This window comes from Arachis ipaensis, chromosome B05, assembly GCF_000816755.2.
Source record: "Arachis ipaensis cultivar K30076 chromosome B05, Araip1.1, whole genome shotgun sequence".
NCBI classification, from domain to species: Eukaryota; Viridiplantae; Streptophyta; class Magnoliopsida; order Fabales; family Fabaceae; genus Arachis; species Arachis ipaensis.
Window position 1 is genome coordinate 73,717,058 of NC_029789.2, and position 25,333 is coordinate 73,742,390.

The 25,333-nt window shown below is 36.7% G+C and overlaps 1 protein-coding gene across 1 annotated transcript; it reads left to right on the plus strand.

Annotated features, from left to right (window-relative positions):
• On the plus strand, positions 16,995–20,664 carry LOC107640707 (protein FAR1-RELATED SEQUENCE 5-like). The gene is made up of 4 exons (XM_016344211.1): positions 16,995–17,150; positions 19,414–19,951; positions 20,113–20,253; positions 20,348–20,664. Exons 1-4 carry the CDS (start codon positions 16,995–16,997, stop codon positions 20,662–20,664), a joined length of 1,152 nt encoding a protein of 383 aa, XP_016199697.1.

Here is a 25,333-nt window from a genome sequence, read left to right on the forward strand (position 1 = left end):
TCTGAAATTTCACAATTCAATTTATATTGAGCGTTGATTTCAATCTTCTATTCTCGTTGCTTTCTATTCCCATTGCACCCAATTTACTTTCATGCAATTTAAATCTTCATGTTCCTCTGCATTCTACATTTGATGTTTGCTGTGAGCTTGATTTATATTTCCTGCAAATTTACATTTCCTGTAATTGCTCTAAGTTACTGATTTACTGCTTTCATTTAACTTTCCCGTACCCAACCCCCTTTACATTTGATGCAACATTTCTTGTCATTTAAGATTCTGTCAATTTACATTTCTTGCTCTTTAAGTTTTCTGCCTATTTACATTCTGTCATTTACAATTCTTGTCAATTTACTTTCTGTTGGCTACATTTCATCCAATTTCACTTTAATGTTAGCTTGACTAAACTAATCACCCACTAAAGTTGCTTGATCCATCAATCCCTGTGGGATCGACCTCACTCTAAGTGAGTTTTACTACTTGATGCAACCCGGTACACTTGCCGGTGAGTTTAGGTGTTGGAATTTTGATTTCAACCCATCAAGTTTTTAGCGCCGTTGCCATGGATTGATTTAGATCAACAATGATTAAGTGGGTGAGAAGTCTAGATCAAGCATTTTCTTTGTTTTTATTTTCTGTTTCAAAGTGACACCAAGGTGTTTGAGTTATTGCGTCACTAAGAAATTCTCATCTCTGATATGAGTAATTTCAATTTTCCTTGGGGTTGTGTTTTCCAAAATTCAAATAGAGTTTAACTCATCTTATGATCAAACAAATTTTATGGGATATTACCCACCATCACTAATCTCTAATGGTGGCTGGGAATATCACCAAAAAAAGAACCAATTCTGAGCACTCCAATTCATGGAAATTTTCTTCAGAGACACAAGATGAGCAAAAGAATCATATGGGATACTTCCCACCACCACAAAATGATTCAGGTCATTATTCTAATGGTGGCTGGGAGTATCACCAAGGAATGAAAGAGCATCCACCCTCACGTCCCAGTTTCTCATTTGAAAGTTCTTCATCACTTGATTATGCCTCGACACAAAGTTTCCTCCAAGATCCATACAAGTCATCCCACCAATCACACAACTCATTCCACACCCCTCAACACAACTTCACACAACACATCCATGTCACCAAAATTTCTCTCAACCTTCATCTCTTGAACTAGCAGTTGAGGATTACCTTCAATGGTCCAAAGAACCCTCAGAAAGTCGATGCCAAGCCATTGAAATACACAGGCAACTCGTGGAAAGATACACGCAATCCCAATCCTGAAAAGAAATCCTCTTCAAGAAGATGAATGGGCCCTTAGAGCAAACAAGGAGGAACTTAGAACCATTAAACAGTGAGGATGAAGACCAATTTATGGGTGAGGAAGTGGAAAAACAAGAACAAAAGGTCCCTGTGTCAAGTGAAATTGCAATGAAGGATGAGGAACATGAGCCAAGGTTTTACATTCACAAAAGCTACTTGAGGTGACAATGAAACATAAAGATTCCCTCCCAAAGGAATTAATGGAAAATCATGAAGAAGAAATGGAGGAAGATACTCAAGAGAATTCACACTCAAGTAAAGTAGAGAAGTGCATAGAGGAAGAGCTCACGGAACCACCATTGCAAGGGACTCTTGATGAGGACAAAACTCCAATAATAACACAGCAACCATGTCTTGATATCTAAGAAGTGAAGGCAACTAACAAGAGCACCAATCCTGTCCCTGATCCAGCAAGCAAGCTCAATCAAGCCATCTACAAAAGGAAGCTTGCTGAGGAGAGGCCAAGACAAGGGACACTAGCTGAATCTTCTCCCCCTTTGAGGTCATTCCTCTTAACAAACTGGAAGAAGAGGAAGAAAGTGAAGAACATGTCAATCGTAGGTAACATTTCTTTGCTTTGTTTACTTTCTATCTTTGCTTTGTTTAAATTTCAATAAATTTGGCATACGGTTACATTCTAAGTTTGGTGTTGCCCTGCAACAATTTGTTTTCAAACCCTTTGGATGATTGCATCAATTCTACATGGAAGTGTCACACTAAGATTCTAAGTTTGGTGTGCCACTTATTTTTCTATGCAATCCATTAAGCAACACTACTTGTCTGCATAATCATAATGCCTCTGCAGTTTTATTTTTCTCTTTTGATTTGACACTTTTTCATTCTACTTGCTTTAGTCATTTTTTCTGTTTTTAAATGCCTTCATCTAGTTTGCTTATTAACTGTCTTTGTTAGGACATCACCAAGAGATCCTTATTAATGACATATTCTTGTCTTGGTGATTGTACTTAACATATAACAGTTTCATGTGCTTAGTTTTAATTCAAATAAATTGACATATGATTGCATTCTAAGTTTGGTGTTGCTATGCAACAAAATTTGGTTCCAATCCTTACAAGATACTTGCATCAATTCTAAGTGAAAGTGTCACACTAAGTTTGTTGTGCCACTTATCTTTTATGAAATGTATCATGCACACCCTCTTATGTTTGCAATCACAATGTTTCTGTTTCTCTGTGCCTTAATGGTTATTTTTAACTTGCTTGCTTAAACACATATGCTACTGACATCTTCTTGTGTAAGACATTCATGATCCATTTTAGACCCCAGCACCATTGTTCTAATTGTTGCTTAAGGCTAAGCAAGCATTCTAAGTGTGGTATGGGAAGGAGGAGAATGGGAGGAAAATGACAATAATAGAGAAGATGAATTACAAGGTTGTAAAGTTCCTTTTCCTCTCATTTGTTTCCAGCACTTTAAATTGCATGCTTGTCTTTATCTTCTCTATATGCATGTGTGGTATGAATAAGCATAGCCTAAATTTTGATTTGCATAATGTTGCTGTGACATTATGACTACCAACTTGAGTTTTGTGAATTCAAAAGCAATAAAGCATCATGATCATAAACAAACAAGGTCATTAAAGAAGAACTTAGCATGTGCATACAAGTTTTGGAAAGCTAGTATAATTAATTGTTGCTCAATTGCATTAGATTTTATTTTATTGAAGTTTTCATCTAGGACATTTTGTGAAATCTTTTGAAAATCATGAAAAACTTGAAGAAGAAAATACAATTAAGGCAAGAAAAGCAAAAAGGAAAGAATGAGAAAGCTGAAGGCTCTGTGTACCAAAGACAATTAATTTGTTAAGTACTTGTGGTGTTTATGTATCAAGCAAAAAGCTTGAAAACAAAACACTTAGAGTCAAGGTTAGGCTCAAAGTGCAAATGCACTCCCTCAAAGCTCAAGGCTCTGAGCATCAATGATTAGAGAGTCAAGAAAAGAAACAAATGAGCTTAATGAAGTCCTCTAATTAAATGCTTGTGGTGCTTATGTATCAAGTGGTAATACTTGAAAACAAAGCATTTAGAAGTCGTAGCTTTATTATCAACTCATGGGGCAAAGCACCCAAAAGGAGAAGCTAATAAGAAAATCAAAAGCTTATTTCAAGGAAAAATTATAAGGAAAACATTTCATAAATTGAGCTAGATAGAAGCATTAATCATTTATATTTCTTTTGTGATTGTAGCTTGCATTGAAAACTAGCTTACCATGAACATTAACTTGCTATTTTTCCTACCTTGGATTATCAATCTTTATTGCATGATTCTTTTCTTGCTTGGGGACAAGCAAGGTTTAAGTTTGGTGTTGTGATGACATGCCATCATGTCATGTTTTTCAATGCTTTTTCATACAAGAAATTGATAATTAGTGCCTAAATATTGCATTCTTTTGTGCTTAAATGGTATACTTCCTTGATCTTTTGATTTTATAAATTTTGTAGGAAATAAGAAGAAAAAGAAGCAAAAGAGCACAAAATAAGCTAAAAAGAAGAAAAGAGGAATTTTGGGCACGCTTTGAAGATTGAGCACGTTTCGGAACCTTAGGCCACGCTTTTAAAAGCATGGCCCATGACCATGAAGCCTTGGCACATGCATTAATATCATATGCATGCATGCATGAAATGTTTAATGTAATTGGCAAATAACGTTAATGCATTAAAGCATTATTAATTAAAGTCATGAAAGCATGCAACTTTAATTACTAATGCAATTAACGTTAAAACCATGCATTGCAATTGGAAAATGAGTGCTTTAATGTTAATGCATTAAGCTTTATTAAAGTAAATGCAAGCATGCATGTAACATTGCAAAATGAAAACAAGGAAGCATGGGCGTTGCGTGAATTGCACCAACCGAGCGCTACTCATCATCCAAGGAAAGCATGAAGCGCTACACTCTTTGCACTAACCGAGCATTATCGGGCTCCATCCCAAGGAAATTGCAAGGCGCTACACAAAAAAAAGGGGGCAGCCAAGATTCGAACCAAGGAGCTGGAGGAGCGCTGCCTTTGGTTATTCTTCAAATTGGGCGCTGAAATGCTTCCACCAAGGCTCGAACATGGATGCTGCGTTCTCCTTGTTAACCGAGCATTGAGAGCTGCCTAAGGGAAGGCTTGTCACGCACCAAAATTGGAAGGCCAAGGCAAGGGGGAGTGCTGCGCTCACTCCATCAACTGAGCATTCCCCTGGGAGGTGACCTTGGTTCATTTTCCAACCAACTTGAACCAAAGCCAACCGGATCCACTCTTCTTCAAATCCAAAGGAAGCAAATCCCAATAACTCAAAGGCACAAGGATCAATTAGATGAGGAATTTCATTTAAATTGTAATTTGTTTTTAATTTCAATTTCATTTTATTTTCATTTTGTAAAAAGCCTATATAAAGGCATCATTCTCATTTCATGGGAAAGCTGGCTCCACTAGGGAGTAAGTAGAATAGAGAGCTCTCTTCTCTTTGCTTTTACTTCTGAAATTCTACTTTCTGTTTCTGAATTTTGGGTTGAGATTTGAAGGAATTCTGTTTCAAATCTTGATTTGAAATCTCTTTGTTCTTCTTCTGCATAATCTTAGTGAATTGAAAATTTAATCTGAGTTTCCTTTACTGCTTTCATCTTCATCTCTTTTGCAAATTGTTCTCTGTTGGATCAAGGAAGGAATTGAGATCTAGACTTGTTTTCTAGTCTCATTGATCCCCTAAGATCTTGAATTTCTCCTTTAGAATTCACAATTGAGCTAAATTTAAATTCTGTTTTAGTTCTTCTGCAAGTTTTCCTTTCTAAAATTTCACAATTCAATTTACATTGAGCATTAATTTCAATCTTCTGTTCTCGTTGCTTTCTATTCCCATTGCACCCAATTTACTTTCATGCAATTTAAATCTTCCTGTTCCTCTGCAATCTACATTTGATGTTTGTTGTGAGCTTGATTTACATTTTCTGCAAATTTATATTTCCTGCAATTGCTCTAAGTTACTGATTTACTGCTTTCATTTAACTTTCCAGCACCCAACCCCCTTTACATTTGATGCAATTTACATTTCTTGTCATTTAAGATTCTGTCAATTTACATTTCTTGCTCTTTAAGTTTTCTGCCTATTTACATTCTGTCATTTACAATTCTTGTCAATTTACTTTCTGTTGGCTACATTTCATCCAATTTCACTTCAATGTTAGCTTGACTAAACTAATCACCCACTAAAGTTGCTTGATCCATCAATCCCTGTGGGATCGACCTCACTCTAAGTGAGTTTTACTACTTGATGCGACCCGGTACACTTGCCGGTGAGTTTAGGTGTTGGAATTTTGATTTCAACCCATCAGTAAACTTGAGTCATTGGGTCTAATGGATTTGATGATTTGGGAACCCTTAGTGGTCAATTTGATAGCCATTGACACTAGCCTACTACTAAGTCAATTAGTAGCTAGGTTGGACCTTATGGGTTGATGTTGACTAAACCATTTAACATACTTCAAGTATAGAAGTAGATTTAATGAGTTTGGTTCCTCAAAGTTGTCAAGATATGGTTATTAGACAAGGATAGTGACCCCAATTCCCATGTCTAGCCAAGAGTTGCTTTATTATTCATATTTGAAAACTCCAAAAATCGTAATTGCTTGTCTTAGTCATAGTTATTTGGTTAGTCTTAGAGTAGGGTTATATTGGATGTTATCTTATTAGTTTGGAATTGCTCACATCTTGCTTTAGTTGTTTGAATTAGTTTCTTGCACTCCAAGATTACTTGCTTGTTAGGATTCTTAGTTAATTTCTTGCTCATGACTTGCAACCCCAGAATTCTAAGCAATGTTGATGCACATGTTTGCCCATTCCTTGTGAGACGACCCGAGGTTTGAATACTTAGGTTATTTTTATTAGGGTTGAACTTGTGACAACCAATTCCTTCAAAATTTGACTTGAGGATTGTTGTTGGTTAGAACTATACTTACAACAGGATTTTATTGAGAAATTCTATACCGACATAATCCACAACCATCAAGAACCTCTGGTTCTCATTCCATACTTTGTTGTTATTTTTCAAATACAGGTCGTAGTCCACCTTGGTGAGATTGCGGATATGGTGACAGAGCGGAGTATGGTTCCTCTTTGGTTTATTTATGTTTTTCTTTGTTATAGTTGCTCTCACATCTTTTGTATATTTATCTTTATGGCCTTAGAGGCTTATTTGAGAGAATAGTTGTATAAGCTGTTTTTAACTCCAAACTTTGTATGTCTGTATATACTAGTCGGCTTAAACTCCGCAAGTCGCGACTAGTCTCTTATGATTATTACACTATTATATCTATATATATTCCATTCCTTTGCATCTATATCTTGTATCTTATGCGTTAGTTTCGTGTGAACATTTCGCGCTTTTGTAATCCTGTTTTTGAGCTCAATCCTTCATCAGGCTTCTAGAATATATTATTTCCTTCTATATAAATATGTATAAGCCTTAGAATTATCGTAACCTTTTATTAACCTTTGCCTTACAGCTAGAGGTAAGGCTTAGGGTAATTGGGGTGTTACATTTAGTGGTATCAGAGAGGTTCGTTATCGTGAGCCTGAGGGATGGACCGATTGTGCTTCATTGCATACTCTGGGTCATTTTTCTTTCATGCTATTTAGGTTATCTACTTGATATTTCATAGCATGCTTGTTTGCGAGTGCCTTTTTGGGATAATTGAAGAATCAGGCTTTTGATATTGAGACTGATCACCTTGATATTGAATGTTTTGTGGAGACAGGAACCCTAATGGCTACTCGCGGATGAGGTCGTACACGTTCACGAAGAGAGAGTAGAAACGAGCAACCGGCCGATAACCATGCCGAATTCATTGCAACGATGGCGAATTTAGCGAATACCATGGAGGCTAATGCTACTGCAAGTTTGCAAGCGGTGCAGAGGTTAGCCCAACTGGCGGGAAATGGAAACGCAAATAGTGAGGGAAACGTGAATGACAATGCTGAGGGAAATGGAGATAACATGGGAGGTGCTCCGATGACTTTGGCGACTTTTCTTAAAATTCATCCTCCAAGTTTTTGAGGTTCAACTAATCCCACGGAAGCAGATAATTGGTTCCAAGCTATGGAGCGCGCATGATGCACCGCTATTTGGGGGTGCATCCTATGCTAAATTTAGGGGATTTTATCACCCTTTTCCCACATTTACCCACTAAAATATCATGGTTTCATGATTGTCTCCTAGCAAGGTAAAGACTTGATAAAACCACTCAATTAAACACAATATAAATCATAAAATAATGGTTTATCACCACCATCTCCCTATTCATACCAAGAATCATCCTCTTTTTACTCTTATCAAGAACCATCATCTCCTTTTTATTCATATGAAAAGCCATCAGCTCTTGAGCTTGTCATGAAAGAATGAATACATGATATAAGGATGAGTTTCAAAAATATAGAGAAATATGTGGAGTTGATTATCAAGCCCTAGGAAGAGGAACAAGCGAATTCCTTCCCAAGAGATACAATGCAAGATCCTATGGAAGAAAGTGAGGAAATTAATCAAAGGCATTCATACTCCAGTGAATTAGAGAACTCTCCACCCTCACACATGGAAGAAGAAGAAGATGCAAAAACAAAGGAGGAAGATGCACAAACAAAGGAGGAAGATACACAAACAAAGGAGGAAGCCATGCACACTCCATGCTTGCACATTCCAATAATTTCGGAGGAAGCCATATAAGTCTCTTTAATTCTATGCATGCAAGCTCCTGAGAAGAAAAATCTGAATACACTGTCCACATTTGAATTGAAGTCTTCTCCCTCAATACTTGAATATGCTTTCCTTGGTCCTAATGAATCAGAGAGTTGTATGGGAGTTGCTTTTTGGTGGGTGTCATTTTTCTCCTCATGTCCACTAAAATCATTTCTTTTAACTAACTAGAAGAAGAGGAAGAAAAGTAACAATCAATCGTCAAGCTAGTGACGTTAAAGAAGCGCTTGTTGGGAGGCAACCCAACTACTAGTATCCTTGGTTTTGCAGTTACTTTGGTTTTAATTTTATAATTATTTTGATTTTAGCATTATAGTTATTTTACTTCTGGTTTTAAATTACTTGATCTCAATTTTTTTTGAATTTTTCTTGTTTTATATATGTTTTGGTCATGCAGAGTGATTAGAACAAGAACAGGAGCAATTAAAAGGAATTTTCACACCCTGGAGTTTTTCTTTGCTTGGAGAGAAGAAAACTTTTAATTTTGGTGTTCTAGAGTGCTTTCTCTGTTTACCTTATCATAAGTGGCACCATGGGGAGATGAATGTTCTTCATGGAGGAGCACAGCCGGAGGAATGAGACGGCCACCAGCATAACTGAGGTGGTTGAGTTCCTTTCATTCTATTTCCCCTTCCGTTCTTATTTTGTTGTCTTATGTTTTCTATTGCTTTGATTGACTGCATGATCTTTAGTACTTTCAGTTCTTAGATTTAGTTTCCTTCTGTTAATTTGCTTTAGTTTAAAAAAAATTTGCCTCATGTACCGCTCACTGAGCTTGAATCTAAAAAGAAAAGAAAAGAAGTGATGTATTGCTTGAGAAATTGAGTTTATATTTAAGAGTAGTCTTATTTACTTAATTGTTGTGGTATTATTTGTGATTCTGAATGCATGATATGAACAGTGCATAGTTGAATTTGAATCTAAGGATGTTGGTGCATAAGGAATAGGAATTTAGAGAACTATTATGAATTCTCTGAATTAAACAAAAGCTTAATCCTTGAAGCAAAAGAAACAGTGAAAAGAGAATAAAGAAAATTAAGATCCAAAGCTCTGAGCATCAATAGTTAGGAAAGTCAAATATGATTAAAAGCTCAAAGAGTTGTTTTGCTAGCTATATGCTTGTGGTGTGAATGTGTCAAGTAACCCTTGAGACAGAGCACTAAGAGTCGAGATCAAGTGCATTTAACAGAGTATGCCAAAGGCTTTGAGCACCACTGTCTGGGAGTAACTGAAAGAAGAATCTGAACTAAAAGAGAGTTCCCCAGTCAAGTGCCTGTGATGTTTTTGTGTCAAGTAAAGATTCAGACAAAACATTTAAAGTCACAGCTAGGCTCAAGGTACAAAGTATCAAAGAAAAGAAAATGAAAGAAAAATGTTGTGTTCAAGGATTAATCCAAAGTAAAAAGGCCAGATGATTTATAAGATTACTCGAATTCTAATTCCAAATGACAGTGACAATCTTCAAATTCAAAGGATAGTGAGATGCCAAAAATATTTGGAGTTTCAGTGTTATAAACCCCACTTTGAGACAAACAAGAGCTTAATTGAGTACTCACTTCTCATGCAAATTCACATCCTAAGTTTACATTAGTTTTGGTTGCTTGAGGACAAACAACAATTCAAGTTTGGTGTTGTGATGCGTGAGTATTTTTCCTATCTTTTTCTAGTGATTTTCCTAGTGAATTTGCATTTGAATTGTTAAGTTTAATCAAGATTTAAATACTTTTTAGCCAATATAAATGCTACTTTGAGTTGTGATCAATTTTGTTTATTTCAGGTAGCATTCGGATAGATTTGACGGAGTTTTATAAAAGAAGAGGAAGAAAGTGGATGATGTTGTCAACCCTGACCTCCCTGCGCTCTTGATGACAAGTAATTTTAGGCTAGTTTCACAAGCATTTTTTGTAGTTTTCATTAGGTTTCATGCACTTTCTTGAGCAATAAGTAAGTAATTGGATTAGAATTTCATGCACCCCTTGATTCAATCAAACATGATTGTTTATGTTCTTTTTCATAAGATTTTATACAAATTTACTTGATGATTAAATGATGCAAATATCTTATGATTATAGCAAACTTTGATGCAATTGTTTTATTGATGATAGGTGGAAAAGAAGTTAAGGAAGGGAAAGCAAACAAGCAACAAAAGGGCCATGGAAAGGAGCAAAAGGAAGCAACGTTGGTAACCAAAGTTGGCTCACCAACGTTGCCTCAAACGTTGATGAAGAAAAGGGGAGACCAACATTGGAGCCAAAGTTGGTGCTCCAACGTTGCCTCAAACGTTATGCTCAAAGAGGTGCATAGTTGGAGCCAAAGTTGGACCTCCAACTATGCCTCAAACGTTGGCTAAGAAAGGTGCATAGTTGGAGTCATAGTTGGACCTCCAACTATGCCTCAAACTATAAGCAAGAGGCAACATTTGAGTCCAAAGTTGGACCTTAAACTCTACCTCAAACGTTGGCCAAGAGAAAGGTGCATATTTGGAGGCAAAGTTGGAATCCAACTATGGGTCCAACGTTGGGGGTAGAGAAGTGCCAATGTTGGAGGGAATGTTGGTGGTCCAATGTTACCTCCAACGTGCTCGATGAAATCTCAAAATTTGAAGTTGCAAAAATTGCATCGACGCGAACGCGTGAGCGTGGAAAAATTGCAGTCCACACATACGCGTGGTTGACGCGTACGCGTGACAATGCCAATGTTGGAGGTAATGTTGGTGATCCAACGTTAGATCCAACGAATGCGATAACATTCTTGGGAAATTTTGATATGACGCGTACGCGTGGATTACGCGTACGTGTGGAATGAAAAAAGAGCAGCATTCACGCGTACGCGTGGGTGACGCGTAGCGAACGTTGGTGCACCAATGTTGAGTCAAACGTTGCTGGAAACACCTAGAATTCATTTTTCAAGTGACATTTGACCCAACGTTTGCCCATAAATGTTGACCCCAACGTGAACTCCAACTTCAAAGCCAACTTCAAATGCAAAATGGTACCATATAGAGTATGGATATTAATGTGCAAACGTCCTCATCAACAACACTAAAGGCCACTTTCAACTAGCTTCAACAAAGGCCAAGGCCCACATCAAAGACTTGAAGAGCTGAAAGAAGAAAGTGTATAAATAGAGGAGAATTTGAGTTAGAAAGGGGACTGGAAGGCTGGGAGTGAGGGGACCCAAATTGGGAAACTCTACACTCATTTTTCTTTTGTATTTTCTTTACTTTCTTTTCTAAAATTTTCTGCAGTTCTTCTTTTCTGTTTTACTTGAGCAATGATGAACTAAACCCCATTCTCATTAACGGGAGGAGCTCTATTGTAATCATAATGAATCAATAAAATTCTTCTTCTTCTCAATTCATTTGTGTAGCTATAAGATAACTTCTGTTTTGATTGTGAATTATTTACTCCTGAAGGGGGTTTGATTCAATTGAATGCTTGTGTGAGCCTCGGAAGGGGAATCACTTGCATTAGAATTGGAGCTCTATCCTTCGCAACTCTCTTGATCAACACCATTCGGGAGGAATTGAGATCTTGAGAGTTAGTGTGGCTTATGGATGAGAGATATGCACTTAACCTCTTCTCATGACAATTAGATCAAGGAATTGGCAAGATTGATTGTGATTAGAAAGATTGGATTGCAAAGGAATTGGGATCCAATCAATTTCAATCCGCCATAGATCTACTCATATGATTGAGAAAGGAGTTGAGACCCATTTGATTCATGATGGATTATGATATCTCCAATCCCTAATGAATCATTCTCTTTGATTTTCTTTAATTTAGATCTCTCTAAATTTTCTTTCATTTGCAATTGTTTACTGCCTTTCTTCATTCCCTGCACCCAATTGCCATTTATAATTCGCGAAATTTAAATTTCAGTGCCATTTAGATTTTGCTCTTTTACTTTCTTTAAATCTAAGATTCCAGTCATTTATTTTTATTTCAATTTAAGATTCAGTTTATTTTACAGTTTCTTGCAATTTATTTTTCATGCAATTTAAGTTTCTTGCCAATTAAGTTTCAAGCAAATTTACATTCAACACTTTAGATTTCATGCTATTTACTTTCTGTTGATCCAACTTCACTCAAATCATCACTTTTTAGCTTGACTAGACTCATCGCCATACTAAAGTTGCTTGATCCATCAATCCCTGTGGGATCGACATCACTCTTGTGAGTTTTACTACTTGATGCGACCCGGTACACTTGCCAGTTAGTTTGTGCAGAATTCAATTCTTCGCCATCAACTCTAACGGATATAACTTGAGCTACATAGGTCCAATTGCCGTGCTTTTAGTGGCATTGGAAAGATAACTTCCAGAGCTTTCCAACCATGTATAATAGTATACACTTCTTGTCCAACCTGTACAGCCATTTTGGCACCTAACTTGGCTTTTCCGAAGTTAGGTGCCGGAAGAAGAACATGCGCTCCATTTGCAATCTGCCTAGGCCATGCCTAACTTCAAATTCTTGAAGTTAGGCACCAGGTTCAACAATCTGGGGTGGTCCCTGCTTCTCCACAAATACCAGAACGCAATCTTATTTAATTTTTTATTAAAACTTTTTATTTTAATTAAAAATAGGAAAAGATATTATTTAGTTTTAGAAAATATATCTTACATTAATTAGGATTAGATATAAAAGGGAAAAGATTCAGCCCTTCGGGCTCTGCTCTCTTCTCTCTTACCTTATTCTGCAATTTACAGTTTTTGAGAATCCTAGTTTTCTCTCTGAGCCATGAGCAACTAAACCTCCACTATTAAGGTTAGGAGCTCTGTTTATTGTATGGATTGATACTATTACCCTTCTATTTTAATTCATGTATTTATTTTAATTTCAAGAATTTGTTTTCATTCTTCATCTTACGGATTAGGGTATATCGGAAGAATAATCCTTATTCTAATTAAGTTCTTGTAAACCTTGGAAAAGCAATTTACCTGGACAACATCTTGAAAATGAATTTTCATAAATCACTAATTATCTGGACTTAACGGGATATGTGACATATAATCCTCTTATATTTGGATAATTAGGGTTTCTGTGGCACATAAACTAGTTTTGAACTTAACCCTCTAATTGAAATCAAGTGACCAAGGAATTGGCAGTTGATGAAGGTTAGAGAAGACTAAAAATGTCTAAGGAATTAGGGTTTAGTCACATATAGTTTGCCATGAATTGAATCTTGCATTATTAAAATAGTTGGTAAGAAAAGTTAACTCCGGAAAATAAACATCTCCGAAACCTTAATTGTTTTCTCATATATTCTTCACACCAATTTACTGTTGCTTCCTAATTTCTTGTTTATTGTTTAATGCAATTAATTCTCAAAACACCAATTTTTGCTTGTCTGACTAAGCCAATCACTCAATCATTGTTGCTTGATCTATCAATCCTCGTGGAATCGACCCTCACTCACCTGAGGTACTAGTTGGTATGACTCGGTGTACTTGCCAATTAGTTTGTGGGTTATAAATTCCGCACCAGTTTCTGAATTTGAATTTCATTCAGTTTTTTCATCAAATTTATCAGCGAATAAATCTGACTGTAATACGCTTGTAGTTGTCCAAAATGCCGCGTTTCATTTATTCACATTACCGTCAGAAATTTTCAACGGTAAATCCCTCAATAAAATTGGTGCATATAAAGTTTTTGCACCCGTCATTACCATTGGAATTATGTTATGGAATTCAACGGTAATTTTTTTTGGCAACGAAATTACACTCGTAACCTTGAAAATTTTGCCTCTAAAACCGCTGGTAACGACCCTTCCTAAATTCGTCGATAAATCTGACAGTATTCAATGTTCTACTTATATTGTCAGACAGATAGATTGTGATATACAAATTGGACTGTTTCTCAAGACATCGGAGCCTTAGATTTGAGGACCAAGACAGACGGCTAGATGTTGCTCAGAATTTGGACTCTCAGAATTCTTTTTCACAAAATCGAGCCTCATACTTGTGCTCTTTAGGACACGCAACGCTCATGCATGTGGTGTGCATTGTGGTGCAAGCATACCTTTTCTCCTCTTTCTTGTTAACTTCATTTTTCTTGAAACATATCTATTAGCAAAAACAGTTCAGCTGAAATTTCTTCTTCTACTCTCAATTTTTTGTGCACAAGAAAGAGGATTTATTCAGCTTCAATAATGCAAGGAAACCAAAAATTAAAAAAGTTGATCGTCCTAAATTTTACATTATTAAGTATCTTAGCCAATCTAATTATATAAGTAATTTATTTCTTTTAATTTATGTGAAAAAATGATAATATTATAGATTTATGTTGATTGTATACATTGATTAAATAGTAGTTTATATAGTGTATGCTTAGATAAGTATTAGTTAGTCTTAGACAATGATAATTAGTATTTTAAAATTTTACTTAGGTATATTTAATAGAGGTGTTATAGTATAGCGGTATGCTAATGAAATATTAACTATTAGTAAGGTTAATAATTGTTAAGAATCTTAGTTAAAGATAATTAATAGATTTGTACGTGTGTTGTTTCATATAACAACTGCTAGGTTTCTTAGTTAATGATACTTAGCCAATGACAATTAGTATTTTAAGCTGTATTATAATGAAACGAATTAATGATAATGAAAATGAAAATTAAAATAAGTATATTATGTTAATGGAAAATAATATTGTATTTTTGTCTGGGATAGGATAAGAATTAGAAATTAGATATTGCATATAATAATAATAATACTATTAGTTAGTTATATTTTGGGAGCGTTAAATTTTTAATTAGAATTGTAACTATTTATATTTTTAGGGTAAATTTATTTATTATTTACAGTATATAGTTGTTAGAAAATAAGATTAAATTTGCCTGGGTGTTGTTGATAATTATTAGCTACTACGGTAATTAAGTTAAAATTATTTTAGTGGATATAATTTTATTAAGTACAATAGTTAGTATAGAGGTTAAAAGAATTTTTCTTAAATTTAATATTAATGTTAGTATGTTTACGAAAATTAGAATCATGTGTTTTAATTGTTTATTGATTAAATAACTGAGTTTACTTGTGTTATTATTTGTCTATATTTTGTAGCGTTCACAAATTTTGATGTGTGTTTACATGAATCCACCCGATGTATACAACTTTATTGTGGAATCTGTTTTGGAGAAAATTGGCTTTTATCACGTTTCTTAGATTAGAATGATCCAAAGAGAGTTACCTTTATTAATAGCTAGCTCTGGTTGAGAGATGGCACCCAGAGACCTATACATTTTATCTTCTAATTGGTAAGTGCGCCGCTATGTTGGAAGATACCGCACTAATTCTAGGTCTTCCGATAACTGGTCTTCCCATGACAAGAGTAACTATGAGTAGTCACAAGGCTATGCAAGTTGAGTGTATGCACCAATTTAGAGTTGAACCTAGGACTAGAGATTGTAGAGAAAGCTATATCAAGTTGACCTAGATTAGAGACGTGAAAGATTGGCTACATCTAAATGATCAAGTTACCATCGAGAGATACGTGAAGCACCGCATCTTGTTATAGTTTGCGTCAACATTGTTTGCTGATGACAAGTCTACGTCATTGATTCACTTGAAATTTATGTCGTTGCTCCACGACTTTTCTGGAATCATCGAACTCGATTGGGGATTAGCATCCCTAGCACACTTGTATAGAGTATTATATAGAGCGTATTGTTTTAACTGTAAGGAGATCGGTGGTCCACTAACATTGTTGCATGTCTAGGCTTGAATTCGTCTGCCATTTAATTTCTTGCCCCGATTTCCAGTTCCCCCGATATTTTTTGCTTGCTAACCAGTAATGTTTATTATTAATAACTTTACAAAGTACATTACATTGTACTTTAATGTATACTTAGAAAGTTTAGTAGTAAAAAAAATAATGTCAGGTGAATTAACTGGGAGCGTGCTAATCAGTTGTACAAATATCATACTCTTGCTGACTTCAGGAGATTGTTATATGAGATACAGGAAGGCCAGGTATGTTCTAATAGAATATATAAAATGATCTTGATATCCATGTTTGTTGAACCTTTGTATTATTTGGTGAATAATCCTCTATTTTTTCGTATCTGTCTAGTTTGTTTGAAAAGCATACGGTGTTGATCGCATAGATCCGGAGGTTATTTCATAAGATATTGGTCATCATTTAGTGGTTTGGATCACAACATTACCATTGATATCATTTGAGACTCTTGAGTGGATGCAATCGACAGGTGCAGGAGACAGTTTGGTTTTATACAAGGACATCAAGAGAGGTCTCTGGATGGTCAACATGGAGAGGTTTTATCTGGGCCAAGAAACTTTGACTAGTCCATCAACCACTCGTTTTACATAATGCAATGGACCAACCGATACAGTCAAATTCTAGTTGAGGATCTTATGCCTTTGCAGTATTCATTGGACCTTTACATTTATTGGTACCACATGAAATATGGCACTCACTTGCAGTTGTCTGAAGACTGAACTTATGTTTCAAGAATATTAAGAGGACAATGTTGTGGTGAATTAGCCAGCCCCGCCACATCCGCAACAAGCCCCATAGTCACCACCATTGCAAGAGCCACCTCAGCAGCCTTTGACTTCATATATTCCTCAAACTCATACCACATCTTATTTTACACTATCATACCCACCGCGTCAATAGCATTAGGGTGTACAATAGATGGAAATAGAGGACCCAACATAGTTTAGCCAAATGTTCGAATTCATGGAGACATATCCAACTCGATCACAGTCGTGTAACCTTAGTGAGGTCCCCCTACCCCAGTCAGTGCACCCTAATGTGCTGACCTTAGGAAGAAGGTCATTGGATTCAAGACTTTATTGCTGCACTCCCTCAGGAAACTCTGGAGGGAGACTGTCTATTGATTTGAGAAGGAGTGAGAGGGTTAAGGTGTTGTCAATAGCGGAAATCCCTGTCATATCCCAATGAGTCTTATCGAAGAGAGCACAAGGGGGGTTGATGGTGATGATGGTGACTATCTAATAGAGTTCCCGGAGGGTGATGACGAAGATGAGGATGATGATGAGGATGCTAGTCTTGATGATGACGATGACGATTGTGGTGATGACCCTAGGTCTAGCGTAAGTAACATACTTTTGTTCATTGATGGATGTACTTATATTTTAATGCATAGAATATTATTAGTAGGTTGATATATATGTTATCTTTAATTTTTACTTAGGTGGGACAAGTATAGCCACAAGTGGCCCCTCAACTCCATTTGCGTAAGGAAAATGATACAATCTTAGATCTAATCCTCCACGCTGTAATGCAAACAGATTCACACCATCTGCATTTACAAATGTCGCAAAGAAGTGTACAAATTTTTACAAAGATCTAAAGTGGGCAATGGGGTAGTAGAATGTGACGAAATGAGTTATTTATACTTTGTGTAACTATTTTATGCTGTTTCATTCACATATTTGGACTTTGTGTAACTACTTTAGGGACAAAATTTTTTTGAGTGGTAACATCATGATGAGTAAAAGAATATAAATTACAAAATTTCTAACATGATATGACACTACTACTAATGCAACAAGACACAATTGGATCACAATAAGGTATTTTGACTTTGAGAAGCACCTCCTGCACTTGAACCACCACGTTGATAGCATCTATTATGGTTGTGGCTCTCACCCCCATATTGCCTATTATCCTTGGACCATGCATCATTTGCATGTTCATCTTATTCAAGAACTGGGTTATCTTTGGCCGACCCTTGGTCACTCACTTAAGGAACAGATTTGGTACGAACCAAGGTTTGTGATAAACAGGCCATGTATTGGGATTCTCGAGTGGCCTAAACCTAGTGCTCTATACCCTTCAAGCGTGGTCTATCTTGTAGACATCATGAACGTATACTTGCTAACCCAAGCACTGATTTACACAACAAGCATGATGACATGGCATTCAATCCACTTAGAATTCACCACAACCACAATGATGCTAACGTAAATAAACTACAAACTCCAAACCACTAGGCATCTTACACACCTCAAAGAACTCATTCTACTTGTCGAAACAATCAACATGAATGTTTTCCGCTGCACGCTTATTTGCATGCAATTTGGAGGTTACAAGCTCATGGAACATATGGCCAGCATTTATTCGAGCCTTATGTTTAGCTCTTTTCCTGGTGAACAACTCATTAAGCCTGTAAACTATTCTCTTTACAAGTGTAGTGACTGGGAGTTTTTGTGGAATACTGTTCATGCAGAATGTTGTCCAGTCACTTTGTGTATGCCTCACCTTGCTCGCGTAAACGCTGGTAACACAATGTTGTAGAATACACACATTTGCAATAATCTACCTTTCACAAGTCCTTACTAAGTTTCATCTGTAACCACATACATGTACATAGATATAGTGAGAATTTAAATTTCTTAGTAAATATAAGTCATATGAAAATAATTCTTTAATACAATGTAAATATGTCTTATGGAGCTTTCTTCGATGGAAAAAGTATTTTCAAGACCTTGAAGGACCTGGTTGTAAATGAAAATAATAAAAAACACATGGGTTGGTTCACAAATAAAGAAGAGTAATAGTTGAGGGAGAATTTTGGAAAAATAGAGAAAGTTATTTACGAGGTGAGAATTTTTTATTACAAGAAAGCACCAAAGTCCATTAATAGGTAGGGTTGCGTTAGGTTGGGGTCACACGGAAGCTTTGTTTGGACCACCTAGAAGGAGACGACGCTTCACGACGCAGGTATGTTGTGTGGATTACGTTGAGTTCTTTATGGTTTGATAATGTCGCCGGAGGTTGCTGGAGGTATGCTCCCGAAATTGGTTTCAATTAGGGACCGTGCCTTCGCCGTGACTCCGAATTGATGACAAATCTGATGTTGCGATGTTTGTGGTGTCCGGTGTAGGTACAAACATATAGAATTTAAATATTTGATTTTGTTAAGCATTTAATGTGGTTAGTTTTCGTTTTTAAGTTGTGGAGATTAAAATTAAAATAGAAGAAGAAAAATTTTAAGAATTGGAATTTGAAGTTATTAACATGTGTGTTGAAATTGCTGTTGGTTGTTTCAATGAATGAATTGTAGTTGGATTCGACATATGTACAAGATTATTTTAGGAGATGTATGATATAGTTGTGTGTTCGTATTTATGATTGATAATGCCAAGTTTCACTTAGTGGGATGTGTGAACTATGACAAGCGAATGGGTTTGCAGAACGAAGCTACAAGGTTTCATCTAATTTTAACCGAGTCCTTGCGCTGCAAGTGTGTGTGTGTTGTTCAGTTTTAAAGTTTATGATTTTTTATTGACTGGTTTATGTTGATGTGGCCCATTGCTTAGTGTCACCCATGGTCTATGTTGTGTGTTTTAGGTTAGAGAGGATGCGATGAGCAGCAAAACCGTTCCTATAGAGGAAATAGAAGCGGTGGATTTGTCAAAAGTAAATGCAGACATAGAAGTAGAAGAATCAATGATGATTGTTGATGAGATTGGGTCATTTGATGCAATTGAACTTTCAGCCCTGACAGCGAAGGACATCCTGAAGACAGAGTTCATAAATTTACAGGAAACTTATGACTACTACAATGAATACGGTCGCATTAAAGGATTTTCAGTGAGGAGGTCGAAGGTGGGTTGCAGAACAAAACAGGGGTCGGAGGGTGAAAGCATTTGGCAAATATTCGTGTGCTCGAAGGAAGGAGAGCTAGAGGGAAAACACATGCAGCCAGAAGACAGGAAGATGGATCCTCGACCTATCATACAGTACAGGTGTGAAGCTCGGATAAAGGTGCATGTTGATGACACTAATGGGCAATGGTATGTTGAACAATTTTTTGATAACCATAATCATGCCATGCTGGATGTGAGGTTTAGGGGTTTGATTCGGTCACACAGATCAGTCAAGGAAGGTGATTTGCACCAAATCAATTCGATGAGGAAAGCTAGTTGTGAGTGCCGATGATATTCTGCACTTTTGCCAATCAGTTAGGGGAATTCGAGACTGTTGGGTTCGAGATAAAAGATAAAAGATAAAAGTTGTTCGAGATAAAAGATATCTATAATGCAATAGAAAACAAAAGGCAGGCTAGGACGACAAATGCTGAGGAAGCATTGAAAATCTTGTCAGGTTTAAAGAGTACTGATTGTGGAATATTCTGGAAGTACTCGTTGGATGGTGACAAGAGGCTTCAAAATCTCTTCTGGTGCAAAGGTACAAGTTGTTATGATTATAGTGTGTTTGGGGATGTCTTGGGATTTGATGCAAGGTCAGAACAAATACAAATGCCCCTTGGTAATATTCTCAGATGTGGACCATTATATGAAGACGGTGGTGTTTAGTTACGCGATTTTGAGCAACGAGAGTGAAGAAAGCTATGTATGGTTGTTGCGCTCATTTCTTGAGGCAATGAAAGGAAAACAGCCAAAATCCATGATGACAGACCAGAATCTTGCAATGAAGAGTACGGTTAGTACAATTTTTCCCAGTGCACATCACAGGTTGTGTAGCTGGCATTTGTTAAGGAATGGCACTGCTAATGTTGGACGGCATGGGTTTCTTCAGAATTTCCATTTATGCTTGATGGGCGGTGATCTAGAGGTTGACGAATTTGAGAGAATATAGACGGATAGCGTCGCAGAGTTCGGGTTAGAGAACCATCTGTGGATAGCTGACATGTATGCAATGAAGCATTCGTAGTCTAATACACACATCCGGGGCAAATACTTCGCAGGACTGAAGATAACATCGAGGTGCGAGGCGTTGAATATGCGGATAAGGAAATTTATACATAATAGGTATAATCTGAGAGAGTTTGTGGAGCACTTCCACCACTATCTTGAGTTCATGAGAAGAAGAGAATTAGTGGCAGATTATAAGTCTGCATATGGCTATCCTGTAGTAAAAATAAAACTCGAAGCAATTGAGCAGTTTGCAGCGACGGTCTATACAAAAGAGGTTTTCGAACTGTTTCAGAGTTGTTTCCACCAAGAGGACGAGCACTTGTGTTTTTTACGAGGTCGTAACGTACTTCAAGTAGATATCATGGGTCGTGGCATCAACTAATAAAGATGAAGAATTCAGCTATTCTTGTCATTGCATGGAGTCGTTCGGGCTGCTTTGTGTACACATGGTTAGGGTGCTGGTGTATTTGAACATGACTACTATCCCAAGAAATCTCATCCTTGATCGGTGGATAAAGAGGGCAAAGCAGCCGAGTGCGACCAGCGACAGAATATATGTGAGGGAGATTCCAAATGCAGCATACATTAGCATGAACGCGGCAATATTGGAGGATTGCAGGGAATTAGTGAACTTGTCCTGCCGGTTCTTTGACGACTACTTCGACGTGAAAACAAGATTGGCCAAGGGGCATCTATCCCTGCAGGAGAAACATCGCCAAAGACTAGGCGTTGCTGAGGAAGACAGTAGGAATTCTGATGAATGAGATTTGCTCGATGGTCTAGAATTTCTCTTATAGAAATAAGAACTTCGTTGTAAGCATAGCTCCAAACCAACAAACAATTCTCACATAAAAAATTTGAGTTGTCACAAGTACAAACCCCAAATAAAAATTAACCGAAGTATTTGAACTCTTGGTCGTCTCACAAAGAATTGCAATGAAGTGTTTAATTATTGGCTATGAAAATGCAAAGGGGGGTTTGATTTTATATTTTTGCAAGAAAATAAACAAGAAAGTAAAATAACAAGAACTAATAAAATAAATGGAAAGAACTCGTGGCTAGACTTAGGTAATTGAGATCACCATCCTTGTCTACAAACCAAATATTGACAATTATGAGGAACCAAGCTCATTAAGTTTACTTCTATACTTGAAGTATATCAAATAGGCTTGATCACATCAACCCATAAGTCCCAACCTATCTACTAATTAGATTAGTAGTGGGTTAGTATCAATGGGTATCAAATTGATCACCAAGGGTTCTCAAATCACCAATTCAATGAGACACAATGACTCAAGGTCACTCAATTCCCTTAGCCTAGGCCAAGAGTCAAGAAAACTACTCAAAAACTAGTGTAAATATTTTATCAAACACCTAGAGTGCAATAAAAATAAACATCATAAATTGCAAGAATCAATCAAATCTACCAACTACCAATTGCAAGGAAAGTAAGATCACAACTCAAATCAACCATAAAATAACATCAAAGCTTAAACTGCATTAAAGAAAAGATCCAAATCCAACATGTGTTCATCATCACAAAGGAGAGCAAAAAGGGAAATTAACATTACAAATCATGAGAATGAAAGAGTAGAAGCAAGAATTCATAAAAGAAACAAGATGAAAACATGTAATTGAACCTAAATCTAAGATGCAAATATCCTAAGGAACCCTAATTTTAGAGAGAAGAGGGAGCTTCTCTCTCTAGAAACTAAACTACATGATGCCAAAACTATAAACAATTGCTCCCCCTTGCCCAAGATTGAATTCTACATGAAATAGCATCAAAAATAAGTTGGATTGGGCCCAAAAATGCTTCAAAAATCGCCCCCAACGAGTTGCCCAAAATAGACCCACGTGCAACATCGGTGCGCATGCGTACAGTGCACGTGCGCACCCATAAACGCAAAGCAAATATGGAAAATTTTATATCATTTTGAAGCCCCGGATGTTAGCTTTTCAATGCAACTAGAACTGTCTCATTTGGACCTCTGTAGCTCAAGTTATGATCGATTGAGTGCGAAGAGGTCAGGCTTGACAGCTTTACGGTTCCTTCATTTCTTCATGAGTTCTCCCACTTCGCATGCTTCTCTCCTCACTTCTTCCATCCAATACGTGCCTTACGAACCTGAAATCACTCAACAAACACATCAAGGTATCGAATGGAATTAAAGTGAATCAAATTTAGCTATTTTAAGGCCTAAAAAGCATGTTTTCACATTTAAGTACAAATCAAGGGAGAATTGCAAAACCATGTTATTTCATTGAATAAATGTGGGAAAAGGTGATAAAATCCCCCAAATTAAGCACAAGATAAATAAAAAAATTGGGGTTTATCAATTTCTGTTCGAGATCCGTTGCGAGCAAAGTACAAAGGATGCGGATGAAGAGTTGTCACGGCTAGGAGTAAGTTCTGCCATGTTCAGAGGTGTCGACTGTGTGGAAAGGCTGGACACAATGCTCGAAAGTGTCATGAATCACAACCGGGGGACAACATCGATAGTTGTGAGGCACCATTGGCTTACTAAAGCATAGTAGTAGGAGAGGAAGGTGATGCGTGATATTTTGTCGGTATAGAATTTTAGCAATAAATTTTGTCGTGAGTATAGTCTAAGCCAACAAGCTATAACGCATCAAACTTAGAAAATGTGTCACCATAATTCAAAATCAATAACCGGGAGTAGAATCCCAGGTCGTTCTCCCTAGGAGTTGCCCTAAGATACTGACGTGAGAACTTTAGTTGATATAGAATTTCTCAATTGAAATCTCGTTGCAAGTATAGTTCTAAACTAACAAGGAATCCTCACATGCAAAAATATTGGTTGTCACATGTACAAACCCCAATGAAAATTTACCGAAGTATTTAAACTCTAGGTCGTCTCACAAGGAATTGCAATGAAGTGGTCAATTATTGGCTATAAAGGGACCAGGGGTTTGATTTATAATTTGCAAGAAAATAAATGACAAGAAGAGTAAATCAAGCAAGCATTTAAAGATGACAAATAGTAAAGAGAAGCGAATAGTAAAAAGAGACATCCATGGCAAGGATTGAGATCATAGGCTTTCCATCCTAGTCACCAATAACAATAATTAACAAGAATTTATCCTATTTCGTCATCTCCAATGTGGAAGAAGGTGTAAGTTATCTTCCATGAGAGAAAGTCAAACAAGACCAGTTAATCTCAATCCAAAAATCCTAATCAACTCATTAATTGAATTAGCAAGAGATTAGAGTAAATGGAGATAGTATTAACTAACAACTTTAGATTGCCAACTTGAGTTGGGTGTTCATGACTCAAGATTACCTAATTACTCTTTCTAAGCCAAAAATGCTCAAGATCTACTCTAACATCCTTCCAAGCATTTTGTCAAACACTTAGTGGGTATAAATGGAAAGCATAGTGAATGTGCAAGAATGATAAAATCTACCAACTACCAATTACAAGGAAAGTAAAATTCACAACTCAAATTAACGATAAAAGAACATCAAACATCAAATTTCATTAAATGTAAACTAAATCCAACATGAGCATTCATAAACATAAAAGAAGCATAACAGTAAAATTAACAAAAGAACCAAGAAGAATTGAAGTATTAGAACAAGGAATTGTAGAGGGAACAAGATGAAAACAAGTAATCAATTCAAGATCTAGGAGAAATTAACCTAATCCTAACCTAATTCTAGAGAGAAGAGGGAGCTTCTCTCTTTAGAAAACTAACTAAGGGCTCATCATGACTAACAAAGTGCTCCCCCCCCCCTTTGCTCAAGCTTGAATTCTGCATTAAATACCCTCAGAAACAAGTTGGATTTGGGCCTGGGCAGCTCAGAAATCGCCCCCAGCATTTTGCCTTTAAGTGAGTCACGTGCGAGCATCGACGCGTACGCGTGGGTCACGCGTGCGCGTCGCTTGGGAATTTTCCATCCACGCGTACGCGTCATGTGCGCGTACGTGTCGCCATGCAACTTCACTTCCACGCGTGCGCGTCTTCTGCGCGTGCGCGTGGGTTGATGTACTCCAAATCCTTGTTTCCTCATGCATTCTCCACTTTGTATGCTTTTCTCTTCATTTCTTCCATCCAATACTTGCCTTATGAACCTGAAATCACTCAACAAACACATCAAGGCATCGAATGGAATTAAAGTGAATTAAAATCACCAATTTAAGGGCCTAAAAAGCATGTGTTTATACTTAAGCACAATTTAAGGGAGAATTACAAAACCATGCTATTTTATTGAACAAATATGGAAAAAGATGATAAAATCCCCTAAAATAAGCACAAGATAAACCACAAAATTAGGGTTTATCAAACCTCTCCACACTTAAACTAAGTATGTCCTCATGCTAAAATCAAGAAAGATGCAAAGGGTATCAACATTTATTCAATGGAAACTAACTACACGCAACCTATCTATATGCAATCTATCTACATGAATGCATCTACTTAGTCAAAACAAATCAATTTCCAAGAATACATATACAAGTGCAAGGGCTAAGCATTAACAATAAAAGTAAACCCACAATTGAATTGAATCATTGAAAGATCTTACAAACTTGCAAGAAGAGATGATCATGGATGAAAACATGTAATTGAGCAATTGAACCCTCACC